Genomic DNA, 26,169 nt, shown 5'->3' with positions numbered 1-26,169 from the left:
TCAGGAAAGTTCTCTTTTTTTTCCTCCCTACATTGTCTTGGCTCTTGAGTCAAGAGGCACACCATTTCTTTTGGGAACTTCACTAGTGACACTGTTTGGTTTAGAAGGACATTTTGCAAATGCAAAGTACTCCTGCCTCGTCAAGAAAGTGAAGCATGTCCATTTGTACTGGGAAACCCCATCTCATAAATAATCCAAGGTGGTGATTTCACTGAATCAGAAGTGAGATGAAGGAAAATGGCTTACTTGAAGGGTAAAGAAACCCATCTGCAGATTGGCACTATGCTGTTCTCATCAACCACTCAGACAAGTAACAGCCAGGAGAGAAATGAGGCAAGAGTCCAGACAGTTTCCCAGAGAGCCAGCTGCTGCTACTGCTGCTAGAAAATGCACTGAAGTGCTTGGCATCTGGTACCTGCAGCTGCCAGATATATTTCAGTGTGCTAATGCCAACTATTTTAATTCCACTGTGCTGCCAGGGTATCAGGACAATGAAGAAGTAAAGGAAGCACCATGGTCACCAATAAATATGAAGTCAAGGGTAAATGCAAAGAGTTTACTTGGCCTAATCCTGGTCAAGTCCTAATGAAGTCAAGTTGTGGCACTGGGAAATGGAGGAAAGTAGCATTTGAAGCTTGTATCTCATCAGTCAGGAGATGGACCTCATAATTTTTGATCTACAAAAATGGGCATTGATGTTACTGTCTTCCTCGGAGCACCTGTAGAAGGCAAGAACTCATTTGCCTTCTGCTCTTGGTAGAAGAGCCAAATAATTGCAGATTCCTCTGATTACTCTGCTTACTGGAGAGTCCTGGGTGGTCATTTTAGCTGCCTGAGGCACAGAGTGTCCTGTGGGTCTCACTTAATGAAGACCATGAATGAACCCAAATACAGGGTAGGAGCCATGACAGAACAGCATGCAGTTGGTGCCATGTGGCATTGAACATTGGACTAATGGTATGGTGGTGACAAAGGTTTGCTTCTCCACCAGCCTGTGTGACAGATGAAATATCAATTGAAGGACAATTTGCACCAGAAGCTGAATCAGAAAGAGAGACTGGTAGTTTACCATAGACAATGGAAGCTGGAAACAAAAATGTTCCAGACTTTGGGATTGACCTGTGAGCATTGTACCAGTTCTATTTACAGGTTTCCAGCTGTTGGGTTATAGTGCCATGAGAAGTTTGTTTTTGTTGTAATTTTCCAAGCATTTCTTGAAGCCTAGCTTTTGCTGCTCAGAGTAACACCACAACACCAAATTAGCTGGAAATAGCTTGAGGGCTGAGGGAACTGTATATTTTTTTTGTTGTGGCTGTTCACATGATTTATTTAGCAATTTTAAAGATTACAGTTTGGGAAAGTCAGGGACAGGCTCTAATGTGAGAAACAAAACAGAAGAAAATGTTATTTGCCCAGAATGGAGGTCTGTCTTCTGCCAGTTAGCATTGGTGTGTAGCAAAGGTCGCTCTGCCTCCACAGCCCTACTTTTGTTAGGTTTAACAGAAGATGTAAAGCATTATCCCTTTGGGGTGGCTGTTCCCTGCTCTCCCTCAGCCTGCTCTCAATACTTACAAATACTTAAAAGGTGGATGTCAGGAAGATGGGACCAGTCTTTCTGCAGTGGTGCTCAGTGACAGGACAAGGGGTGACAGGACAAGGGGTAACAGGCACAAATTTGAACACTGGAAGTGCCATCAGGAGGGACTTTTTTTATTTAGGGGTGATGGAGCACTGGAACAAGATGTCCAGAGAGGTGGTGGAATCACCACCTCTGGAGACTTTCAAAACCCTCCTGGATGTGTTCCTGTGTGACCTTCTTTAGGTGAGCCTGCCTTGTCAGTGGGTTTGGACTAGGTGCTCTTCAGAGGTCCCTTCCACTCCCTACCATTCTGTAGGATTCTTTGAATGGTGCCCAAGATACCTCAATTGATATGCCACATACCTTTCATGACAGCTTAGCCTGTGGACCTGACTTCTTGCATTTTACTTGGCAGTGAAGAGGATAAATTTATAGATCTGTACATATATATCTAAAGCAGTGCACTGAATTGTAGCCAATCTTGCAATATTAATTTTTCCAAAGGACACTGAAATTCAGGATCCATTATGACCTATTAGTATGTTGGTGTTTCCTTAAGGTTGCACAAGGCAATGCTATTGTCTCTTCTGCCAATCAATAACTGTATTATGTGCTAGCAAAACATTATTATTTAAATCAAAAGCTTGGTTGTTTGGTTGGGGTTTTTTGGTTGTTTTGGTTCTTTTTTCAGGAAGAGACTTAGGCTTTAAAGAGAGCATTGCTGGGATTTCTCTCTGATTATTGTAGCAAGTGGATGGATGCAGGGTTATTGTAAAAAATGATAGTGTAGATATTAGTCTTGCATGAGTTCATCCTGTGTTAAAGGTGTAAGTCTCTATAAGTATGTAAATTACCTTAGAACATTTATTTACTCTTCCAAAAAAATCAAATTCATTCAGGGTTGGTGAAGTTGGTGAGAGTTGGTATAAATAACTTGAAAAATGATGATAGCTCACTGTCCCACTGGGGTAGTTTTGAGGGGTTCAGTGGAGCCATACAAAGAGAAGCCCTGGCCAGGGGTGACCAGATATGAAATCTTGGGCTGAAACTGTTCCAACAGGACGGGGAGTGTAGTTTAAACCCTCCCTTACCTTACTAATGTTCCTGTGCGTGCTGGCTCTCCACAGCAAGATGTTTGATTGATTCGTGGCAACTGATGGGCAGTTTAAAATTACAAAGCTTTGGGTTTCCTTGCTCCTGACAGATAAAGAGGGTGGGCTTTTCCTGGTTGTATGGTACACTTTCAAAATGTTCAAGTTCCCTATGGTGCTATTTGTGACTAATTTACTTCCACAGCACATTAACGCGGCTGGTTTTATGCTGTGGGAGGAGTGTGTAGTGTAACATGCTGTGAAGAGAGGAAATGTTTCACAACAAGAGGTCCTTCTGGCTTTCCTCTGTTTACATTACCACCTGGAAAGAAGAAAAGGTGGAGTAAATGACTGATGATCCAGATGGATTGCATGAACAGTCACATCTTTAGTCATGAAACATTAAGCTGGGCAATTTCACAGAGATGTGTCAGGATTGCACTTTAACTCCTGGAAACACCAAAGAAAATGTGTAGGCACAAATAGGGCTTGGCTGCCTTCACCCCAGGAGTCTTTGGTCAGGCAATGCACCCTCAGTGGCAAATGAGCAGCCAGTTTATACTGAGGAAGTCAGGGATGCACTAATATGAGGGACAGGGGCTTGAGGACAGTTCTAGCAGAGAACTTAGAATCTGAGAATGATAAATCAGTGTCTGTGCAAGTAACATGGAGCTTCAGAGAGACTCAGCATGAGAAGACCACAAGTTTTACTTTCCACGTTTGCTTTTCTAATTCTTGCCTATGAAACCTCATGTTTATGGGAGGTAGTGTGCTTTGACACTACTCCTTTGCCTCATGCAGCTCTTCACAGCACACCAAGCCTATCCTTGTTTCTGAGTAAGGGCTCAAGATACAAGAGTAGCCAAAGCATGCAACCATTCTCTCAATTTAGGCCTGGATTCTACCGAGAACAGCCGCTGGCTCTGATGTGGCATGGGGCAAACCCAGGGGATAACTTATGGAAGAGAGGAGTGTGGATGAATGTGCAGGTTTTAAAGCAGGACAAGGACTAGTGCCGTATGTCTGAGCACTGCTGATGGCTAGTGTTTGGCTACAAGTAGGAAAGCAAAGAATCTTTAGGCCCAGCTGTACTTGGCAGTATCACGTCGTGAAGGCAGGTGTCATGGCTGTAAACATGAAGCTTTTTTGTGATGCTGAATATAGCTGTCATTTGCTACATTTATTCTTGTCAAATAACTCACTTCTTGTTCAAAAGCCCATCATAAACTAAAAACATTTAGTTTGTGTGACTATCTGAATGTTAGAGGAGTTGCTATTGTAGATGTTTCTTAATGTTGTGAAGAACTGACAATAACTGAGTGGATCCCTGGGGTGGGGATGCCCTGTAGGTCAGATTTAATACTATGAATTGCACTCCAGGTTTGGGGAATAAATGTGATTCAGACACACCTAGGTTGCTGTTGTGTTTGAAAGGTGATTTCAGCAAAAGAAGATGAAATTTAGTCTTTTCTGCTCCTCCTTTTCCCAGTGGTGCCAAGTGATCACACTTTATAAATGTGAAAAATGGAGAGCATTATAGGAAGGGATTTCTTCATTATGGACAAAGCTTCTCAGACTGCAGTGAATGTGACTGCACATTTCTGGGACACCTACAATGTAGTGGTGTTGTTTCTGGGAGTGGAGCCATCCACTAATGTGCCAGGGGACAGATCTTGGGCAGAACCGTGCTTGAGGGCTGTGTCTCTGAGTGGGACACTTGCCAGCATGGAACCCTGCAAGATGGCACATACCTAGCTGTGCTGTGACCTGGTTTTAGTGCAACTGGTCACTGCATCTCAGTTCAAGCTACTGAGTGACATCCTGAAGGTTGTGGCTGGAAGGTGGAGGAATCTTAATAGAGAAACCCAACCAGAGTCAAATGTGGGCCTTCACAAGTCTCTTTTGAGCATTTGAGCATGGGTTGATTACATAATTCTGCCTATAAAACTGAGAAGTAAGCAACAGAGAAACTCAGCTGCTGAAGAAACAGAAGTTTAATCCAGATAACCCAGGCACCAGCCTGACATTCTCACTCTTGGGCCATCTTTACTTCTTGTTTTTCATTCCCATAATGGCCTAAACTCTTCTGTTCCACTCCCTTTTTTTTCCTTCCCACATAGATATTTCAACATATATATACGTCTGTGTATGTGGGATATCAGCAAAGTTGATACTTTACTCCCTGCAGAGTTCCTTGCAGCCACTCTCTCATGTAACTAATCCGTAGCAATGTATATTCCAACAAGGAAAATTAAAAGGTTGGGAACCACTGACCTAACTTCTTAGTAAGCAATACAGCTGGCAATCAGATGTAACCCGAGCTCCTCGTTATTGGAGCTGCCTGAGCTATTCATAGCAAAGTCAAATTGCTATGGGAATTGAGCTGGATTTATTTTGTTTGAATGCACATTATCCCAGGTCAGACAGGCTCAGATCTTCTGCCCCCTCAAATTCATTTGCATCAGCTCTGCCAGGCTGAAGCTTTCATCTGGAGGATGTTTTCTGGAGAAAAGTGGGTATGGGTATTGAAGCATTTGCTTTGGGGCTTTGATGCAGTCAGTATAAGTCATGAAGCCAAGACCTCCAAACAGACTGAAGGGTCTACCATCAGCTAGCCCTGTGTGGTGTCCAAGGGTGTTGGGTGTCTCTCTATCGAGTACAACTTCAGCAGGGTACCTTGTAAGGGAGAGGGAGTCTCTCAGGCTTGTCTGCCACTCTCACTGATGATATGAAATCTTTAGTAAGGTCCAGCTGCCAAAGTCCCATCAGCACAGAAGAATAGGCATTTTCACTAAAAAAAATCCCAGGTTTGATTCTAGTACATGTGACAATAAAGGCTAAACAGAACTCTCAAAACTGAGTTAAAAGTAGTTCAAATCAGAAAGAAAACAAAACACCAAAGGCCTTCAACATTATCTTTAACAATCTCATAATTCATGGCATTTCCTGAAAGACCTGATTCATGACCTTTAATGTTTAGAGTTGCTTGTCTGATAGGGAGGAATGTTCCTGATCAGAAACACTCAAGCAAGCATCTGTTAACGCTAAGTACCTACGGAAAAGAATTTCCAAGTACTGATTTTAGTTATCTATCATCAATTCTTTCTTTTTTTCCTCTTCTTTTTTTCCCCCTAATCTTACTGGTTTTGCCTTTATCACAACTACAGGAGCAGAAGATTCATTAAGGGCATGCACATTCCCTAGAATATTAGTGCATCTGAATTCTATCCCCAGAAAATTGATTAGCTGTACACACAGGAGGAGGAAAATCTTGCCAGAACATTTTCATTGCACCTAATCCTTCAAGGAACATGAATAATTTGTAGCAAACCAACTTGAGGGTGAAATTCTGCCCTGTCCAAAGGTCTGTTAAAGATCCAGGCATCTTGAAGTCACATTTAAGAGAAGCATAAATGGTGCTTTTAGTTTATGCTGTTATGCAGAGTGAGGCCTTGAGCAACCAAGTCTAGTTGAGAGGCGTCCCTGTCCATGGCAGGGAGGTTGGAGTAGGTGATCTCTAAGGTCCCTTCCAACCTAAGCCATTCTATGACAGGGCTTCAAAATTTCTCTGAGATACATCTCTGCCTACACTTCAAGGATTCTCTTAGGCTGTGCACTCAGATACATGGGATGCTAGATTAGGAGACTGAAAAAGCCACCTCCTGAAGGCAATTGTTGTGTTGTTCTTGACGTACCATCAGTACCTAATCAACGGTATGCCAGCAGATGACAAATAATGGGCAGCTTCTTTTTAGGAAAAGTGAAGCAGAAATGCATTCATCAAACAATCCTCCTGTTTCCTGCTCACATTGTGAGGGATTTCAGAACTGTCATAACTGATAACGTGTCTAGATTGTATCTTGGACTGAGAGGGGTTTGCTTAAACAGGCCATAGCCAAGTGCTTGTACAGCTACTGAGCCTGCATTTGAGCTGCTTTCCAGAGCCATTATAGCCAGCCAAAGAATCGTACTGATGGGATCAAGTGATCTTGAGTGCAACTTGGTAAACCTCTGACACTTAAATATTATTAGTGTCTAGTTAGTGTTATAATGCTGTAGTTTACCTAAGTGTTTTTCTCCTGTTCATTTATCATGCCCACTTCCCCAAAGCATGAGAAATGAAGGAGCTGCCATACTGACGAGCAAGCAGTTAATTGGTGGCAAAGCAATCAAATTGGTAGTTCTAGAATATCTCATTGCCCTGCAATAAATCCCAGTTTAACACATTTAAATACCAGGGACTGCTTCGATTACCTTAAGTGGAGGAACAAACAAGAGTATTTCCGTATTTGCCATATGTTGACAGAGGGTTGCATAAAGATGTTTTAAACAAGTTCAGTCAGCTGCAGAAACACAAAAGCACCATTCAGAGATAATGCTGGCTTTGTTCATATAGGAATAATTAAAGACATGCGATTTTGTTACCTTGGTGGAATAATTGCTGAATGTTCTGCATGGCCCTCCTTTTGAGCAGCCAAACTGACTTCTCTTTCATGACTAACTCAGACTGGCAGTTTAAACATCATACTCTCCTTCTGTCACATACTCAGATAATAGAGTGCTATACTGTTAAGAACTCCTTAACACTCTACATTTGCAAGAAATCTATATTGTGTTAGAAAACAGAATAAATGGAGTTATTTTTTGGAGTCACTTTGAATCTAAAGGAAAAAGTGTGATCTGCTGTGGCATTCTGAAGTCATAATAGGCAAACAGTGATTCTGCTGTTTCTTCCATGATAAAAGTGTGTGGTTTAGTGTGTATGAAAGCCATTAACTTAACCTAAACATTTGCTGTGGTACAGAGCCAGGTACTCCAGTCTGGTGAAAAGCAGTAAAGGTCTGCTGAGGTTATTCTCATCAGCCAAGGACCCAGTCCAATAAAACATTACATCTGTATTTCTCTGACTCAGGGTAGTTATCAGTAACTGCCCATGTACAGACTTGATACTTTCCTGAAGGATGAGTGAATTTGCTTGGCAAACATAAAAGCTAGGGAAAAGTTTAGTTCACTGCAATTCTCTTTTTCTTGGTGTGTTTGCATGCCTTTGTGCTGCCTGGTTTGGGATAGGATCAAAAATGAACATACTCTGAGTTTTACTCGTGGGATTTCTGACTTCAGTAATACATGTGTATTATTGGAAACCTCATGAGAGTCCACTCTCACCAGTTTCCCAGAACATTTTCTTTCCCAAACTGGTATAAACCCACTTTGGAAATGACTGCAGAGATGATACTCAGCTCAAAGGCAACTCCTGTGTGCTTAACACTCTTTAAAAATCGAGGCTTCTCACTTTTTGTTGGAGAATCGTGGATGGTGTCCCTGTCACTGTGCCTTGGGAGCTTGCTCTGATTTGCCCGGTGCTGCAGTACCATGGGTGCATCTGTGTCAAGCACCCTTCTCAGGGGACAGACGCTGTACAAGGGTAAAACACGCCTCAGCTCAGTTAGCTGCTGCTGTCCCCTTTGCATTTACCACCCAGAAAAGGGGCTGTAGGTCAAAGCAGAGAGGGAATGGATTTCTTTAATTACATGATTTACTGCCATTGGTTTGGCTGTTTGCTCATGATGCTTCCCAAGGGTAAAGATATCTTTCACCTCAGCAACATGCTCTGCAATCCAGCTCCTTCTTTCTGCTTTGCCAGATATCTTGCTTGTCATTTTTTTTTTACCTAATTTCACATCTTAATTTGCTCATTTTGATTATATTTTCCAGAGCACTGACATTTTGACCCTAACCTGAGAGGTGCTCAATAACCCATCTCTCAAAAAGTCAGTGAGAGATATCGGGTGTCTGCAATTCCAGGTCAGGCTGTACTATACTGCTGGCTGTAATTCTTGGAAGTAGTTTTGCTTATGACTGTAGTAAGATTATAGTCTCACATATTTTTCAGACTACCAACTTAACCCATCCCAAGAGGTGAGTCTACTTTGTTACACATTCTCTAAAGAGACAATAATTTATTTAGACTGCTTACACGATGCAGGATTGCTATGAACAGCTTTGTCCTAGGATTCGTTGAATAGCCTTGCTTTGTATAAGATGAATGTTGGCAGACTTAACAGGACTTTATTCTTCCTGGGATTGCTTGGCATGTATGAGAAAACTGAATCTCTTCTTCATTTTCAAAGCTTGACCCCAACCTCGTTCTAAACAGCTGGCACTTTTCTTGCTGCCTTGACAGGATTTTGTATCAGGCTGCTGGTCTGTGCACAGGGGACTGCCATCTCCACATGGGTTTTTCTGAGTATGCATTTGAAACAGATCTGCTGTTCTCCAAGCTGCTGGCCATGAACTAGATGTTACAAAATACCATGTAGACACAAATGTTCTACAGTGCTTGAGCTAATAACTTGGTCTCTTAACAGCTAAGTTGCTTCTAGTTTGAGGTTGTTGCTACCAGCTGCTTTGGAGCATGTGCAGAATGAATATAGGGGTGATCACAAACAGGAAGATCATTTCTGTACTCCATGAAGGGATTACCATTATCTGCCTGTAAAACCTGAGGGAAGGATCTCATCTCCTCATAAGTCTGTGGTAGAATCTGAGCAGAGGTACAGGAGTTATGAGGAGACCTCTTCGTTCTAGCACAGGGCACAGTGTGTTGGTATTTGAAAACTGATGTCTGCCCAATTCTGTAGTCTGGGCCCGAAGGCAACTTTCAGCTAAGCTTTCAGCTATTGCAAAGTAGCTCTAAGTTGTGTGAATATCTTCATGTGCTCTGGATCTCCATCTTACCTTCTTTCTGCTTCCAAGGTGCTCATTATTCCAGCATGGGAAGCAGTCTGGTGGACAAAACCCATAGGCAGGACATCTGGTCTAGGGGAGTCTCCTCCAGCAAGAGAATTCTTTGGTGGCAGAGATCAGTCTTTTGTGTTTCCTTTTTGGTACCAGCAGAGGCTCAGGGTAGAAAAGAAGATTTTGATTAAAATGAACTGTAGCTAAAAGCTTTTCATGACTTTCCACTGCAGAGTGAATGAGAAAATAGTCTAGTGTGCTGTGATATGAGATGGTCCCAAAAACACTGGGGTATGAGTATGAGAGACGGCATCTTTGACCACTGCTAATTTTAAATCACTGGCAGTCATGGTCCTTAGGTTCTTCTCATTCTTTACAGGTTGAGAAAATACTTAATTTACTCTTTTATTTAAGTAGAACTAAGAACTGTACTTTATGTTTCTGTACTTTATGTCCTGTAACTGTTGTTAAGATGTGTTTGAATCAATGAGTTGTGTTTTTTAGGATCTGGACAGAAGTCTTGGACCAATGTCCACTGAAGTCTGTGGAAAGCTTTATGCCAATTTCAGCTGGCCTTTTGTCAAGTCTTTTAGAACTTTGCATGACTATTTGGAAATATTTTAATGGGTGTGAAACACCATTTAACTCTTCCTTCTAAGAGATTTTTCATCTTGAGTACATGCACACCCACCTAATGGTATAGACTGTTCATTTCTTTGGACATTGGTTTGGCTGCTCTCAGTTAACTGACTGGATTTTTTAACACCTATTTTTAGGTGTATGCTCATAATGCTGAGTAAAACATTCTGGATCTAAGTAGTTATTCCTTAGACAGTACATGCAAACCTTTTCAGAGTTTTATTTTGCTGACATTTTCCTGTCTTTGTACAAACTGTAATTTAACTTTGCGTCAGTCAGTATTAAGTAATGTTTAGCTGAGACACTGCTGTTCCTTTATTCATATGTTTTAGCTCTCAGTTTCATGGCAGTATGCTTCTTACCTCATTATTTGCATCATTTATGAAACTCCTGTAGTTTTAATATGCATATGGCCGAGCTGTTGCCTTTAATTTAATTAGCATGCAAAGAAAATGCCTTGTATTCAAGCTGGTAATCCACAGCCATGAGAGTCTTCTAGTTCAGAGCAAGGGTTTGTCTGTCTCTAACTTAGATTTGTTAAATCATAGACAAAACCCAGAAGTTCTCAAAGTCCTTCACTCTTTTTTGGTTGATTGTTTTGTTGTTGTTGTTGTTTGTGGGTTTTGTTGTTCTTTTTAAGGAGAGTCTGTTTTTTGGAGGTGCTGAAACAACAGGCTGGTAAGATGCCAAAGGCTTCACTCAGAGTCTAAGGACACAGGAGGAGACAAACAGAAGTAGCTTTTGTGCTGTTTCAGTGAGAGGCCAGTGAGACCTGTTAGAAATGAATATGTCTGTATGTGACTCTCAAAACCATTTCACCTGGAAGATTTACCTGGTTTTGTATAGCTAAGAGCAACTTTCAGTGGTTTAAAAACTTCTCCTTCTTTTTCAGTTTATAATCTGAATTTAATTACAAGAATTCTTGAAGCAGATATTTTATTGTAATCTCCCCTGTCCAAATTTCACTTTGAGACTCTTTCTCCTTTTGAAAAACATCATGAAAACAGAGCAAGTGCCTTACCTTGGTGATAACACCCTGATAAGAGGGATTTCACAAAGGGGGATTGGATCTGAAAATTCCTTTAGCCCAGAGCTAAACAAACTTTTCATACTAAGTAGCAAATGGGAGGAATGTTGCCTTTGCATTTCTTCTCAACTCTTCTGCAAACAAACTGCAAGTTCCTCTAATTTATTGATTCAGAATTATTTGCTAGCTACACACATCAATGCCTGTCTTTCAATTTACTTTCCAATGGAAGGGAATATCCCTTGCAGAAGGGCAGCAAATATGTGTTGTGAGGGAAGAACAAGAGAACAGCAAATTCCAACTGAGCAATCTCTTGGGTTTTCCTTCCCACCATATTCTCACAATTACTGCTATTATTAGTGATAGCCACAGTGGGAGAGAAAGGGAATAGACAGGAATCCCTGGTCTTTTTCATGCTGTGTTGTCTAGACTTAGTAAGAATGTTAAGATTTTGTCATCCTGCTTCCTCTCATAGTGTTATAATTGCAGAGAATCTGAAGTACAAATGGAGTTTTGACCTGTCTGCCTCTCTCCTTGCTGGGTCCCAAACCCATCAAAGTTAATGGAAAGATATCCCTAAGTTCTGATTCAAGGAAGACCACGCTCACGCTGAAAGCTGTGCTGGCAGTAGGAAAACTAAGGCATACATTGCCATGAGAATACTGACACTACTTGTTAATCTACTGAAGTATTTGATCTGCATAAACATATTGCATCTAGTTCACAATTAGAGGGATCTCTCAGGTATTTGTGAAAAAAATCCTAGGAGTTGTTGTGTGGTTGGTTTGTTTGTGTGTTTGTTTGTTTTGTGTGTGTGTGTGGGTTTGTTAACACACTGCCCGGGAGTACAGACAAGCCAAAATGCCCCTGCTGACTGCGGAGCACGTTGGACCTTTGGAGGTCTCTTCCAACCCAGACCATTCTATGAAACACAGGACTTCAAGGAACTGAAATTCCTTGGCAGTGTAAAGTTAGAAAAGATGAGTCTGTGCTGGTATCCTGCCTCTGTGCTCTGGCATTTCCCAGCCAATGTGGCCATAGTCACAGGCCACTGCTTTACCTCCGGCAAACATCCAAGAATCTGCAAGAGAAGTATCTGGCAGGTATTACCCAGTTGCCCTTTTGCAGGATCCTGGGCACTGCATCTCTGTCAGAAGCCAGGCCAGCATTCTCAGCATTACTTTGGAATTACCAAAGAGATGATTTTAATAAGAATCCTTGAAACCATCCAATATGTAGAAGAAGTGGGCAGTGGTCTGTGATTGAAAGAGTGTCCAGATTGCTCTGTGGCACTTCCCCTTTCTTCTTGATGACTTGGTAAAACAAGATGTTATCAAAAAGAAGGTATCTCTCACTCACACAACATTGTTTCAATTTGGACTATGTGTCTGATGTAAAACCCAAAGGAAAGAACTCTTACTGGAGATTAGGGTAATTTCTGCTGGAGGGAAAAGGAAAAAAAAAAGTGAATACATTTGTAAGGCACTCAGACAGCCCCAGCTGCGCAAAGGTGCAGCAATGTACGTGCAGTGCTGGTTGCAGAAAATCCAGTTTGCCTTTTTTCCCCCTCCAGAATTCTTAATCGTCCCTTTGAATGTTAAATATAGAAACTACATTTGGGCCTGAAACTTGGAGTACATCAGAGACAGTTTCTTACAGGAAAATGTAGAAAACCCTTTGTTCCATATGGTTTGAATCATTTGCAAAATGATTCCTACAGGAATAATTTCAGATGTGGAAATCTTTAAAATGGGGAAATAAAAACCAGATTCACTACATTTCTGGTTTTCAGCTGAAAAAAAATCATTTAGCCATCCCCAGTTATCAGTGCATTCTAGTAGATAAAGCTGGCCCCTCAGAAACACTGCTAAATTGTGTGATGACACACATGAGGATGAAAATATTAGTCTTCTTTCCTGCAGGAAAGTACTTTGTCATGACCAAATGTGATCTGACATTTGAAATGTGCCAACTTACTGCAGTCAGCAGGCAAGTTAAATTCTTGTCAATTATTTGAAGCCTGTCTCTTATTGACAGAGGCAATTTTAACCTTCCATTTAGAATGTTAAGTAGATACAGGCTGAGATACATAATTATGAATTCATGTTGAAGAAAGGAGAGGGGCAAACTGTTAATCAGAGTATCAGCTCTTTGTTTTCATCTTTTGTTTCCCCCTAGGGAGCAATTAGACCCTCCCAGTTCATGATATGGACTTTTTACTGTTGACAAAATTCACCTCACAGTATCCTTTTGTGAGCACTATTTTTAGGCTCCTGTGAAAGATACTCACACTGCGTAGTGTCTTTGATTTGGAAAATCAAAAGTCAATGTCCTTGAAAAGGGCATAGTGTATGATTATAGATTATTGAGGACCTGTGTATCTCTGAGCAACCTTTTCAGCTCAATAGACTTAATGTTAGCGTTGGCTTAGTAAACAGTTAAAGCTGTGAAGATTTCATATATAACTTCCTATTATCACTTGCTTGTGGTTTTCTGTTGAGTTTTCCCCACAAGAAACAGTTCTGGAAGTGCAGAAAATTGCACAGATCCTTAAGAAATACAACACTTAAATTGGGCATTCAAACTGCTCTCCTTCTGATGCTCTTAGGATTCTGGTCCTAGGAAGTCAGGCTAAAGGAAAACATCCATTTCAAAAGGGAATAGGTGATAGATGTCTAATATGTGGAATCACTATCTGGAAGGACTTCAGATGTTGGGTAAGATGGTTTGCAATTGACATTTGTTTGTCTGCACATACTTTTCTGAAGCATAGGAGATATGTAGTCCTTGTGGGATGTCAGTTTTGGCAGGAGGGTGTTGGCACATGGTAGAGCCTCGCAGATCCAAACCGAAAATCTCGATCTAGTATTATGTATATAATGTAATAGAATTACCTGATGAAATTTCTTGGGTTTTGACTTGGTAAAAAAGGAGTGTTTATTACAACATGTTTTACAAAACCAAGAAATGAAATAAAATCATAACTGATTAATGAGCTGCATGGAAATACTTCCTCAGTGCCACCCACATTTCCCTGGCCCTGATCCTGGAAACACTTCATCACATGTGCAGTTTTATGCACAGATACTATGTGAAAACTACAGTGTCATTTTCCCATACTTACTTCTGTCTTTCAGAGATCCAAGAAAGAAAACAATCAGATATTTGCTTTCACTGATCAGCTTTTTCTTGTAGGAGGGCATACATTTTAAACTGCATTTATGATTATCAAATTGCAGGGATTTGGTTACTAAATGATAGCACTGAAATACTCAGATACTTCCATTTTGTGCTGCTGTATTATAACATGCTTGCATTTCTGCTTGGAGTCATCTTAAGTCCAGGATTCCCACCTGGTAATACCTTGTTCTGCAAAAGAGCTGAATCTTAATTTAATGTTTTGGTTTGTTAATGTATGAATTTCTTAGAAGTTGCATTTTCCAAAAGCATTAAAAGTCTTTTTATGAGACATATATTCTGTACACAAACAAATCTCTACTGTGAAGAATGGACTACTATTGCATATGGAACTTTGCATGGTGCTGTGTGAAGGTCCTGCCGGTACCACAACATCCATGGTTTGTGTGCTTCCAAACGTGAAACCTGGTCATCTCCAAAGGAGAACAATGTGCACTTTAACTGGGAAAGCTACAAAGATTATATAGTGAGTGAATCACCTAAGTTTTGAAAGGAGATCACTCTAAGAGTCATCATGGTCCAACTGTGAACCTTGACAGTCTTTTCTCTAATTTGTGGTACTGTTTCTTTCTTTAGTCAGGTTTGATAAGGACACAGAAGATCGAGTTCCTTATATCTCCATTACCTCAGCAGCTAGCACAGGAGCACAACTACACATCACCTGCTGGACACCATCCCCATGTGTTGTACAAACGAACTGCAGAAGAGAAGGTGCACCGCTACTCTGTGCAGGCCAATTCCAAACACTCTCCTTTTGCTCATCACAGAACTCACACTTCCCACAAGTATCATGCTCAAGCCAATGGTTACCAGCACGGAAGGTTTCAAAAGCAGCATTTTTGTGGACGGCGCAAGAAATGTATGTAAGGAAACTTTCTCTCCTTCTTTGAGGTAGTGGCTCTTAGAGACTGTGTGGTGATTCTGAGGTGTGGTTCATGGTCACCTTTGTGATGGAGACCCAATCAGTTTAAGTCATACATTCCTAAATTGAAATGGAAATGAGAAACTGGGGGTTTGGGTTTTTTCCTTTTAAATGGATACCCTTCTCTGTTTTATTAAGCCATCAGAATAATTGGTTAGTTTTCTTATTCTCTACCTAGATTAAAAGATCCTTTGCCTGATTTTCTTGACATTGACATGGCATTTACTAAGCAATTCTGCAGAAAGGGATTTGGGGGTGCTGGTGGATGAGAAGCTGGCAGTGAACCAACAATGTGCACTTGCAGCCCAGAAGGCCAACGGCATCCTGGGCTGCATAAAAAAGAAGTGTGGCCAGCAGGTCGAGAGAGGTGATTCTGCCACTCTGCTCTGGTGAGATCTCACCTGAAGTAATGTGTCCTTCTCTGGGACCCCCAGGTTCAGAAGAGGGCCACAAAGATGCTTTGAAAAGAGGCTGAAAGAATTGGGACTGTTCAGTCTGGAGAGGAGAAAGTTCTGGAGAGGCTTTATAGCTACATTTCAATATCTGAAGGGGATCTGCAGGAAGGGTGGGGAAGGACTGTTTAGAAGGGCTTCTAGCCATAGGATGAGGAGCAATGGTTTGGAACTGGAGCAGGGTTGGTTTAGGTTGGACATCACAATGAAGTTCTTTACAGTGAGAGTGGTGAAATACTGGAATAGACTGTCAAGGGATATAGTTGAGGATCTGTCTCTGGAGGCATTCAAAATCAGACTTGATATGGCCCTGGGCGGTCTGCTCTAGTTAAAGGTGTCCCTGCTGACTGCAGGGGTGTTGGACAAGATGACCTTTGAGGGTCCTTTCCAACCCAGTGTAATCTGTGAACTTGTGAAAAGGTGGCTGGCTGAGACTGAGGCCTGAAAACTCCTTACTAAAAATTCATTGCTTCAAAAATCCTGCTCCCTGGATTTGAGATCAAGACCTCAGATGCTGCCTGTGAGTCAACCTGTAAACATGTGCACGCTGATGCAGTTCAAAACTACCTCATACATACTCCCTTTCCCTCCAGCTTCAGGGCAGAGGGTCATGGTGCTCAGTTAGCTCATCTGCTCCACAGTGGTTTATTTTATTTGCCTCATCCACCGTGGTCTTGTGCCTTATTTACTGTAACCCCTGTGGCTGCTTGTCCAAGTTCACAATTGTTCATGTCCTGTTGAGCTTTTACACGGTGCTTATCCTTATAATAAATGACTGCATTTTGAACACTGTATTTTCATACCCTCCTGCCATGAGAGAAGATATTATCATTGTTCCTGCTTTATAAATAGGACTCACAGACATAGAAGAGGTCAAAAATTACTGTTGGTTCTGGGTATCAAATGCATAAACTGAGTTTTTCTTTAAAATACTTCTCACAGTATATGCTTCTGTTGTTGCGTGTATGTCTTTATATACTCAGTAATTTCAGTTACAGCTATGAGTTCTTAGCTGCATATTCAAGCTGGGTTCATGAAGAACGTGCAACTAGCATCCAACTGTGGTGAGTTTAGTACAAGTGATTTACCCATCACTGCTTAGGAACTCAGTGTCAGATGCCCTGTTAGGACTCAATTAAGCAAGATTGTATTTAATTGCCTTGACCACAAAACTCTCTTTTCACATCTTGCAGTCTTTCACTTCATGCAGTACATACCTATAACCTTCTGAGAGAAAGGAAGGAGGAGGTCTGAGAAATGACCACCTATTTCCACACCCAGCCGTGGTTAATTGATAGAATAAGTTGGGCTCGTGTTCACTGGCTCTATGAAGAAAACCATATGTGATTGTCTAACTGAGATGGGGCAAATACAGGATGTAGAAGAAAACACATCACCCTAGTAAAGGCAACACCTCTTCTAGGAGTATTTGGGACTTTTTTGTGCTCTTCCAGTCTTCCTTTTAAAAGTTGGTGTCTTTATTTCTATTGTTATTAGTAGTATTTCTGTCTTCCTTTCTTTCTTTTTTCCTTCTTTTTTCTCTTTCTAAATTTTCAGGGTTTACGTTGTTTTACTGTTCTTGTTCTGACATCTGGAGCCATAGCGGTTTGAAATTTTCAGCAAAGTCCAGTCTGGTCCCTTGGAATAGAAAATGCCAGATTGAATGAACAAAGGCATTGAGAATGCAGCCTTAAGGAAGGCAGTCCTCTGCTGTTAACACTGCCTAGTCAGGGCTGATTTATCCTAACCTAAGAATGAATCCAGACTTGCTAAACAGAAGAGGGAAGACCACGCTGCCACTTTTAAGTGTCATAAAAGTGGCTTGTTCCACTCACCATCTTGTAAAGTTTCATGTGCTGGCAATTTGCAAGCACCTAGTGAAGCCAGTTCATCATCTTTCAAACTCTTCTTTACATTCAAAATGTTTTTAGATCATGAGAATTAACTGGACTGTAAGTTAATAAATCATGCTTGAAATACTGCTGCTGCTTAGGTTTTATTTGTAGCAGTGAAGTTAACTCAAGAGCAAAACTCCGCTGCTCATGGATTTATGAGTCAAATGCCTTAAAGTTGTATTGCCTTCAAAATAGTACATGGAAAGTGGTGTGCCTTGGACTGAACACTGCACCCCTGGGTGAAGCATGTCTTCATGTCTTGATGTGCTTCCAGAAGAGCAAAGTTCTTTGAGCTCGTAAAGCACAATTGTTTATAATGAGTGATGCATTTTAAAGTCTACTAGCAGAGTCAGTTGCAATGTTAAATATAGTTCAGTGTAACCTAGTTCTTGAAAGCAGACCACTGTTGTGCATTCTATGGTGCTCTTGATTTCCCAGTTTGGCATGAAAGAAAGCAGTGTCTATTTTAGCTCTCTTTCTGCAATACTTTCTGAGGAGGCACACGCAGATTTTTTTAGTTACCTGAGGCTCCCTCCCTTGTGTCATGTTACATCCTGTGTCCAAAAGTGCTCCTATTGTTGTCCAAACAGTAAAGTCTCCTTCTGGTTAATTCTTGCTGCAGAGGCAGTATAGGGGTATGCAGAAGCAGCCTTACAGGATGTAGGACACATTCCCCATTTTCTGTCTCTCTGAAGAGGTAGAATAGAGACCATTCTCTACCTGTGCCATTGCCCATGCTGCACAAGAGGAAAAGAGTGCACCCTGGCCTTGGGGAGTGTGGACTGGATGTGTATACCCTGCTATCAAGCCCTCCTTGCTGTTGCCTGACATTTCCTCCCCTAAATAAATATATTCCCAGCAAGAATAATCACAGTGGCAGATTGGTGTAGAAGGCTCCTGTCAATCACAAGAGCAGGCTGGCAGGGATCTTACTCATGGTGTGTGTCTGCTTTCTGTACTGATGGTGGACATCTGTTGTGGAAAGCACTTTTTTACCAACTGCTACGTAAACAGCACATGCCAAACATCTTAGGAAGTTATCAGAAAGGACAGGAAAACTGCAGATACTCTGTTGACAATTCTCTGTGTGTTTTTGGTTGTGTTGGGGTTGGTTTTTTTGCCACAGATGCTACCATTTTATTAGATTAATTCCTTACTTCTAAACTGCTTATTGCATACGACTGTGGTTCTCCCATTTCCTTCTCTCCCTGTAGCCATCCTTCCCTCAGGAATGAATCAGGTCCTTTTTAATAAATATACAAGAACTCAGCCATAAGTATTAAATCACATGCTGTAAAAATAATCTAAGGCTCTAAACCTGTGATACTTCATTTTCTGATGAAACTGCTCATGGGTGATCTGAACCTGTTCCAACACTGAGTTTTATTTCTTTTAAGATGCACCTAAGCCACCCACAGAAGAGACATACATTCGCTCAGATGAATATGGCACTTCTGCAAGGTCCAAAAGATCATCTGCTAAAATTCAGAAAAATGGGAGCCTAAATGTTGAAACTCTTGTTGTGGCAGATAAAAAAATGCTGGAGAAACACGGCAAGGAAAATGTAACAACGTATATCTTAACAGTTATGAATATGGTAAGATACGGTGCAGCTGAAGTGTGGTTGCCCTGTGGAATGTTGTGGCAGAGTATCACAGAGTCACAGAACATTAGGGGTTGGAAGGGACCTTGAAAGATTATCCAGTTCAACGCCCTGCCAGGGCAGGATCACCTAGAGTAGGTCACACAGGAACAAGTCCAGGTGGGTTTTCAATGTGCCCAGAGAAGGAGACTCTAACCTCTCTGAGCAGCCTGTTCCAGTGTTTTGCCTTTCATAGGCAAACTGATACCAAAAGAGAGCAGGGGCACCTTACACAACCTTTCTTCAAACTTCATCTAATGTGTTACTTACTTCAAAATGTTCTTTAAAAACACATCCCTAGATTATCAGAACTCTGGCAACAGAACTGCAGGGTGAAAAACAAAACAAAATTGGAAAATAATGTAAAATGTTCAGTTTAAAAACACTTCTCTTGTAGTGCAAAAAAGAGCCTGATCTAGCTGCACACAGGTGTCCCTGCTCAGTGCAGGGGGATTGGACAAGATGACCTTTGAAGGTCCCTTCCAACGCAATGCAATCTGTGAGTCTCTGAACCTGAAACTTTCTTTTCATCATGCTGGAGTTTAGTCTGTTTGGTCTGATGGCCTTGAAACAAAAATGATTTGAGAAAAAGAATGTAAGTTAACAAGAAACCTGTTTTCCTTTGTGGCTTTGATCTTTGATTTTATACTGCAAATCTGGAACTTTTAACTTGATTGCACTTGATCAAGAAAGCCAAGGACAGAACAAAGCCTATTTCAAATCTATAGAAGGTTTTAGTAGGTTTTTGAGGGAGTGTAGTGGGACATAATTTTTCTGGGTTAAGCTCTTTTGGATTAATCCTACAAGGTATATAACTCCATTAATTTGCAGTGAAAATTGAAGCCAAATGTAATAACTCCATACATATGTTTAGTCTATTTATAAAAAAAGGAGGATAGATGATATTTCCTCTTCAATAATTGTTGCAGGTCTCCAGCCTGTTTAAAGATGGAACAATTGGAAGTGATATAAACATTATCGTTGTGAGCCTTCTTCTTTTGGAACAGGAGCCTGTAAGTTGTGTCAGAATGTGTGTGTGGTGCTACTGTTCACAGGGAGCACTGGGTGTTCCCACATTATGTACATGAGCTCTCATTAGGTGTTTCTTAAGACATAAAGCTTGAGAAGGAGATAAAAATCACACTGTCTGCATTTCACTGCTTCTTGGCTTTTGATACTAAAATCTTAATTTCATAGAAACATTCTTTAAAAACATTGAAATGCTTCCAGTAAGAGAAAACTTAATGTCCATCTTTTTTTGTAAGAGAAATGGCTGGAATGAGAAATCCACTTAAGAAGTATCTAAATAACTAGATTTTGAGCAGGGCTTTCCAGGATGTGATGATCTGAAGGAGGAAGAAGTCAGAAAGTCCCCCACTGAAGATAGCTGTAACAAAAGGTGGGAGTGGAGCCAATTCTTTTGGCAAGGCTGCTGAGACAAAAGAAGACAAAATGTGTTTTGATTAAACGAAATTTGTGATGGGCTGATCTACTCCACAGAAATTTCCAAACATTGAAAATGGTTTAGTGTTCAGCTTTATCAGGAATCAAATTTGGTTGTACACTGTATTTGCAACCACTGGCTTTGGGTATGTCTGTGTGTCTGGGGAGAGAGGTAGTTTTATTTTACAGCCGTAACAGTTTCACTCATCAGCTGAATCAAGCATCACAGGCAGTTAACGTGGGAGTACAAAAGTTTATATAGGACAAATATGAAAAAGTAATTCCCTTTTCCCTAGCCAACTCTTACTCCTTCAACCACCTTTCTCAAGTACTGATGGAAGCAACCTATTTCTGTGTCTGTAAATACCTACAGAGTGGATTGCTGATTAACCACCATGCAGACCAGTCGCTGAACAGCTTTTGTCAATGGCAGTCTGCTCTGGTCGGGAAGAACGGAAAGCGCCACGACCATGCCATCTTGCTTACGGGTTTTGATATCTGCTCTTGGAAAAATGAGCCCTGTGACACTTTAGGTATGGTATGAAAACACATTCTGATGAACTCATGGGTGTCAACAGCAGCATCTTGATTCATAGAGACTGAAACGTTTTAAAGGTCCATTTTTGCCTGCTTGAGGAGAGAAGGACAGGATCATTTTTACAGATTTGCTTTGAGATACCTGGAAGGAAAAAAGAGTGTCATTGCCCTATGAAAAGTGGCACAATAAGCTACCTGAAGACATCCTTTGGGACTGTCACCTCATCAAGGAATATCTTTGATATTGAGAATATTTGTAAGCCTCTCTGGTTATGTTTTTTTCTTTCTCTTTTTTTGACTAGTTGCCATTCTGATTATTTTTCCCCCTTTTTTTTACTACTTGCCCTTTTCAAATGGGATTCCTCACAAATTTGGCATGAGGTGGGGAGAATGATCTTTCTAAGCAAAATGGGGTTTGGGAAGTTGTGTTTGATTTATGCTTCTTATACAGGAGTCCCTTCATTGTCAAATAACTGTCTGCTGTGATTCCTCTGTGGCAAACCTGATGAAGCAGACAACCACATAAACCACAACAGACTGTCTTAGTAGGAGCAGTGCAGATGATATGTATTTGGGATTCTGGAGAGGAACAAACTGTTCTACTGCTTCCTTCCTTCAGGATTTGCACCTATCAGTGGCATGTGCAGCAAATACCGAAGCTGCACCATTAATGAAGATACAGGCCTTGGACTGGCTTTTACAATTGCTCATGAATCTGGGCACAAGTAAGTTCCATGCTCCTTCTATAAAGAAAGATGTAAGTGAATGGAAATACAGCACCAGTTGGTGAAGTATGGATCATTTATAGAGAGATATATATTGATTAGAATATATCAAGCATTGAGCTAATGCATTGGCCTTGTTAAATGTCATCTCTTCAGCAATCATAAAAATAACCACTGTGGTATTTTGACCAATTTTGCTGCTGTAAGCAGAGAGACCTTTTCCTGATACAGGTACCTGTTTCTAATTCCATAGGAAAGCTACAGGTAATTTTAGACCAAAGAAAGTCAAGACTCTTCACTCAGAGGTGTTTCCTTTAGCATTAAATGGAGACTCTGCTGCCCAGGCTGCTTTACTTTTAGTTTTGGTTTGGGCTTTTTTTCATGTATTCCAGGTAATAACCAGAACAAACAGTCCAAGCTGGCAATAACATTGTACAAGCTGTTCCACATTGAAGTTTACAGTATGGAGATGTGACCTCTCTGAGTCTCTTAGAAATCCCTTTTCCCAGTCTTGGTGTTTCATAAGATCTGGGAGGCATCCATTCCATTCACCCTGTCCTTCGTTGTTCTCTCTGTCTAATGTGGAATTTGGCTGAAAAGAGTCTTTATAGTGGCCTCTTTCTGTATCTATACCCATTGGATTTCCATTTGAAAAATAAGTGGTAATAAGACTGTTATTTTCCTGAGAACCTTCTGTCTTTCAAACAAGGTCAGTAATAATCTTCCATGGAGCTTCAGCTGTTCTCTGAATTGTTGAATTAAATCTAAAGACGACTATTAGGTTATACTTTCCTGGCTTCTTGTTTTGTTATTGGGGTGGGTTTGGTTTTGTTTTGGTTTGTTTTCCCTAAATGATTTTGAATTGCCTTCTCACAGCTTTTTGCTTGGCTTTGATCTCCAGTTTTAACACAGCTCAAGCTGGAGTCTGTCTAAGCACTGGCAGTAGAGAAGCATTGTTTCTCTATGCAGTACAAACCTGGAATCAAGGGTTAGATAAAGCACTGCTGCACAGAATATCCCTGAAAAGCAGTGGTACTGTATTCTGCTGTTTGGTCAAGGCATGAATCCTTCCCATTCTGCATGACTGAATCGGGACTATTTAGTTTTCATTGTACAAATATGCTCTACAGTATATACTATGACCTCATGTCTACATGAGTGACCCTTCCACAGGTTTCTGTACATATGAAGGGAAACAAGGAATTAAAGAATAATCCAGCTACCAGTGAAGCCCATGGGAATTGTGCCAATGCTTTCAGTGGGACCAAATATGTAAAACAGATATTGTTTGGTCCTCTGACACTAAGGCAGTTTCACTGGCCTCAGTACAGTTTTAATGCCCTTCAGTCAGAAGTAGGAGAGAATCAGGCCCAGAGCTTATTTTTCAAGAATTTTCCTCTATAGTCTCTTTGTGTCCTCCTTCCTCTTTACTTTTTAAATTGCTTTGAGAGATTCTGGTTGGAAATGCCTGAATGTTCTTGTGTTGTTTTGTTTTTCCTTTTTCATCACTGCCTCTGATTCTCATATTATTCTGCCTTTCTTAGATAGAATTCCATACTCCAGTATGATAAAAATGTATCCTAGAGTCATAGATTCATAGATCTATTGAGGTTGGAAGAGACCTTTGAGTCATCAAGTCAGCTAGCCTAGAGCTTCACAATCCCACCACTGCTGCTAGTCCACTGCCACTAAACCATGTCCCTCAGCATCCCATCCACCTATCTTTTAAATACCTCCAGGGGTGACGACTCCACCACCTCCCTGGGCAGCCTGTTCCAATGCCTGAGAACCCCTTCTGTGAAGAAATTGGTCCTAATGTCCATCCTGAACCTCCCCTGGCACATTGTGAGGCCACATTCTCTTATTCTGTCACTTGTTGCATGTGAGAAGAGACTGACCCCACCTCTCTCCAATCTCCTTTAAGATAGCTGTAGAGGATAATGAGGTCTCCCCTCAACCTTCTCTTCTGAAGACTAAACAGCCCCAGTTCTCCCAGACATTCCTCATAAGTGTGGTGTTCAAGGCCCTTCACATCTTACCTCCTGGAAAAAACAGCGTATCAGATTCAAAATGTCTTTATTCTCATTTGTTCCTGTTCCTGAGACCACCCTGGTATGTGATGTTAGACAACAGAATATTTTTGTGATATAGAGATTCCTAGAAGAGGGAAATCCTGTGACATCCATGGAGGTACTGAAGTGCACTGTGAATATATTAACCTTGGGATTTCACAGTAGGATGATATTGTGTCACCCTGATCCACTGAGTGGCTTCAGCTGGCATGCATTTTTATGGCTTTTTTAAAGAAGTTTGTGTTTTTACCTGAAAGTTTAACAGTTCCTTCAGGAGCTCAGAGCCTACTTTGCCAGTGGGTGTATGAACTGTGGATTCTTTGGCTGCAAAGTTAACATTTCATAAAGGATTCTAAGACACTAACTCATCTGGGACTTTCTTTGTTCACTTATAGTAGGAGCCATATATTTTAGTAAGTTTGGAGCCTCAGCAGGAGGCAACACATACAGTAACTGATGAGCCTGCAGTGATTTATGGTAGTAGAGGATTGAGTCCAGTAAATGAGATAATCTCTGCACGTGCACAGATTACAGGCACAGAATCACCAGTGTGCTTCAACCCTGAAGTAACAGATGATGAAATTTCTATTCAAAACACATTGAAATTCGCAGATGTCCTGTACAGTCAGTAAATATAAAACAGTGAAATGAAAAAAAGCCCTGAAAATTAGCTTTGTTATGTCCATAAGTGCCACATAATTTATCACTTTTAACATGTTTTTTATTATTGGTGGTTATTCTTTATGTTATCCTAACACCTCTCCTAGTGAGAGCAGGGCCTCCTCATGTCGCAGACTGAGGCAGTACGAAGCAGTACTCCCACTGAAAGGGTTACAGGCTAGACAAAGTAAGTTACAAGGTATAACAAAGATGAGGGAAAGAAAGTGATTTGCCTGAGATGGTGTAGCAAGTTAGTAGAAAAAGCATTATTTTTGTACTTATACCTTGTATTCTGTTCATTCAGTCCCACTTCCTTTGCTGTTGAATGCAGCCATGTGGTTCTTCCTTCCTATTAGAAAAGCAGTTTTATTATACTCTTACAGCTGTGTGACACAGACACTTCCCTACATTCTGATCTCCACACAGTTTATTGTAACAGGCATTATCACTAGGCAAAGAAAGGCTCAGACTGTGTGCATGTTTTAAGCTGATAGATTTATAGGCAAATGCAAGTGTGACTGAACATAAGATTCACCCCTTCCATCCATTGCACCACAAAACATTTCTCCTGCAGGAAAGAGAAATGGTTAAACTGTGAAGCTTCTGGCACGAGCTGCAGCTCTGGTACTTACATGCAAGTGTCTTGTCATCAGCTCACACTGCAGAGCTCCTGTGCATCACCACTGTGGCTCTTTCTTGAAACTTGCCTAGCTTTTTCTCATCAGGCAAGTGTATAATGACAATAAAATCTGAATGCTACTCATTGGAGCTTGTTTCATCCTAATAGTCATCTGTATTTTGCATGTGTTGTCCCTTATGAGCAAGAGGGCTGAATTCCACAATCCCTATGGAATTCAAGCATAGAGCTGTTACACAGAAGGTGTTTCTTCTGCCCCAAATTTTGTCTTCCTTCTGAATAAGGTAGATTTTCACTCTCATGCCTGTTTCTCTTTTCAGCTTTGGTATGATTCATGATGGAGAAGGAAATCCTTGTAGAAAAGCTGAGGGTAATATTATGTCTCCCACACTCACAGGAAACAATGGAGTGTTTTCTTGGTCTGTATGCAGCAGGCAGTATCTCAACAAATTCCTCAGGTAGGTCAGATGTAAATCTGGGCTGCTGCCAGGGAGTGTATCTTTGGTAACCGGGCTTCAGTCCTTGAACAGAAGTGTGAAATTTGCCTCTTTCACAATGTGCTCAAGCTGGTGTCCTCTCTGAGCCCACACACTCGGGCTTACGACGCCTGCAGGTGTGGGGGTACGCGAGTGGTTTTGTCCTGCTTCCTTCCAAGAGAGTGACTGTCACCCGCCGGGAACATCCGGCAGTAATGACTGCCATAGCGTTCGTTCCCAGGCATGCCTGTCAGCAGCTAGGCTTATTAGGGAGTGAGTAGGAAGTGAACACAAAAGAGGGCAGACACAGTGGTACCGAAGTCATCACAAAATGTAAATTAACAGCAGTGGCCTTCCTCACTGGAGTTTCTTGGTCTAGCTCATGTCACCAGTAAGGACGTTGTACATTTTTCATATGGCTCTGGGGGGGAAATAC

At 41.2% G+C, this 26,169-nt stretch overlaps 1 protein-coding gene across 3 annotated transcripts in view; it reads left to right on the top strand.

The window, feature by feature from the left end:
• The window catches only part of ADAMTS18 (ADAM metallopeptidase with thrombospondin type 1 motif 18), a 78,848-nt gene that overhangs the window by 12,182 nt on the left and 40,497 nt on the right, over positions 1-26,169 (top strand). For 2 of the 3 annotated variants that reach the window (XM_068161607.1, XM_068161608.1), the window contains exons 4-9: positions 14,849-15,131; positions 18,939-19,138; positions 20,113-20,196; positions 21,000-21,159; positions 21,783-21,888; positions 25,578-25,715. In XM_068161607.1, the coding sequence (XP_068017708.1) occupies positions 14,849-15,131; positions 18,939-19,138; positions 20,113-20,196; positions 21,000-21,159; positions 21,783-21,888; positions 25,578-25,715 (971 nt within the window). Of the gene's footprint in view, positions 1-14,848; positions 15,136-18,938; positions 19,139-20,112; positions 20,197-20,999; positions 21,160-21,782; positions 21,889-25,577; positions 25,716-26,169 lie in introns of those variants that run through there. The other variant, XM_068161609.1, reaches the window with a different exon arrangement.

Source organism: Melanerpes formicivorus, unplaced genomic scaffold (genome assembly GCF_026170545.1).
Source record: "Melanerpes formicivorus ecotype bairdi unplaced genomic scaffold, bMelFor1.0.p_v2 SCAF_59, whole genome shotgun sequence".
NCBI lineage: Eukaryota > Metazoa > Chordata > Aves > Piciformes > Picidae > Melanerpes > Melanerpes formicivorus.
Note: the sequence above shows the minus strand (reverse complement) of the source record. Positions and strands in the feature narration are given on the sequence as shown.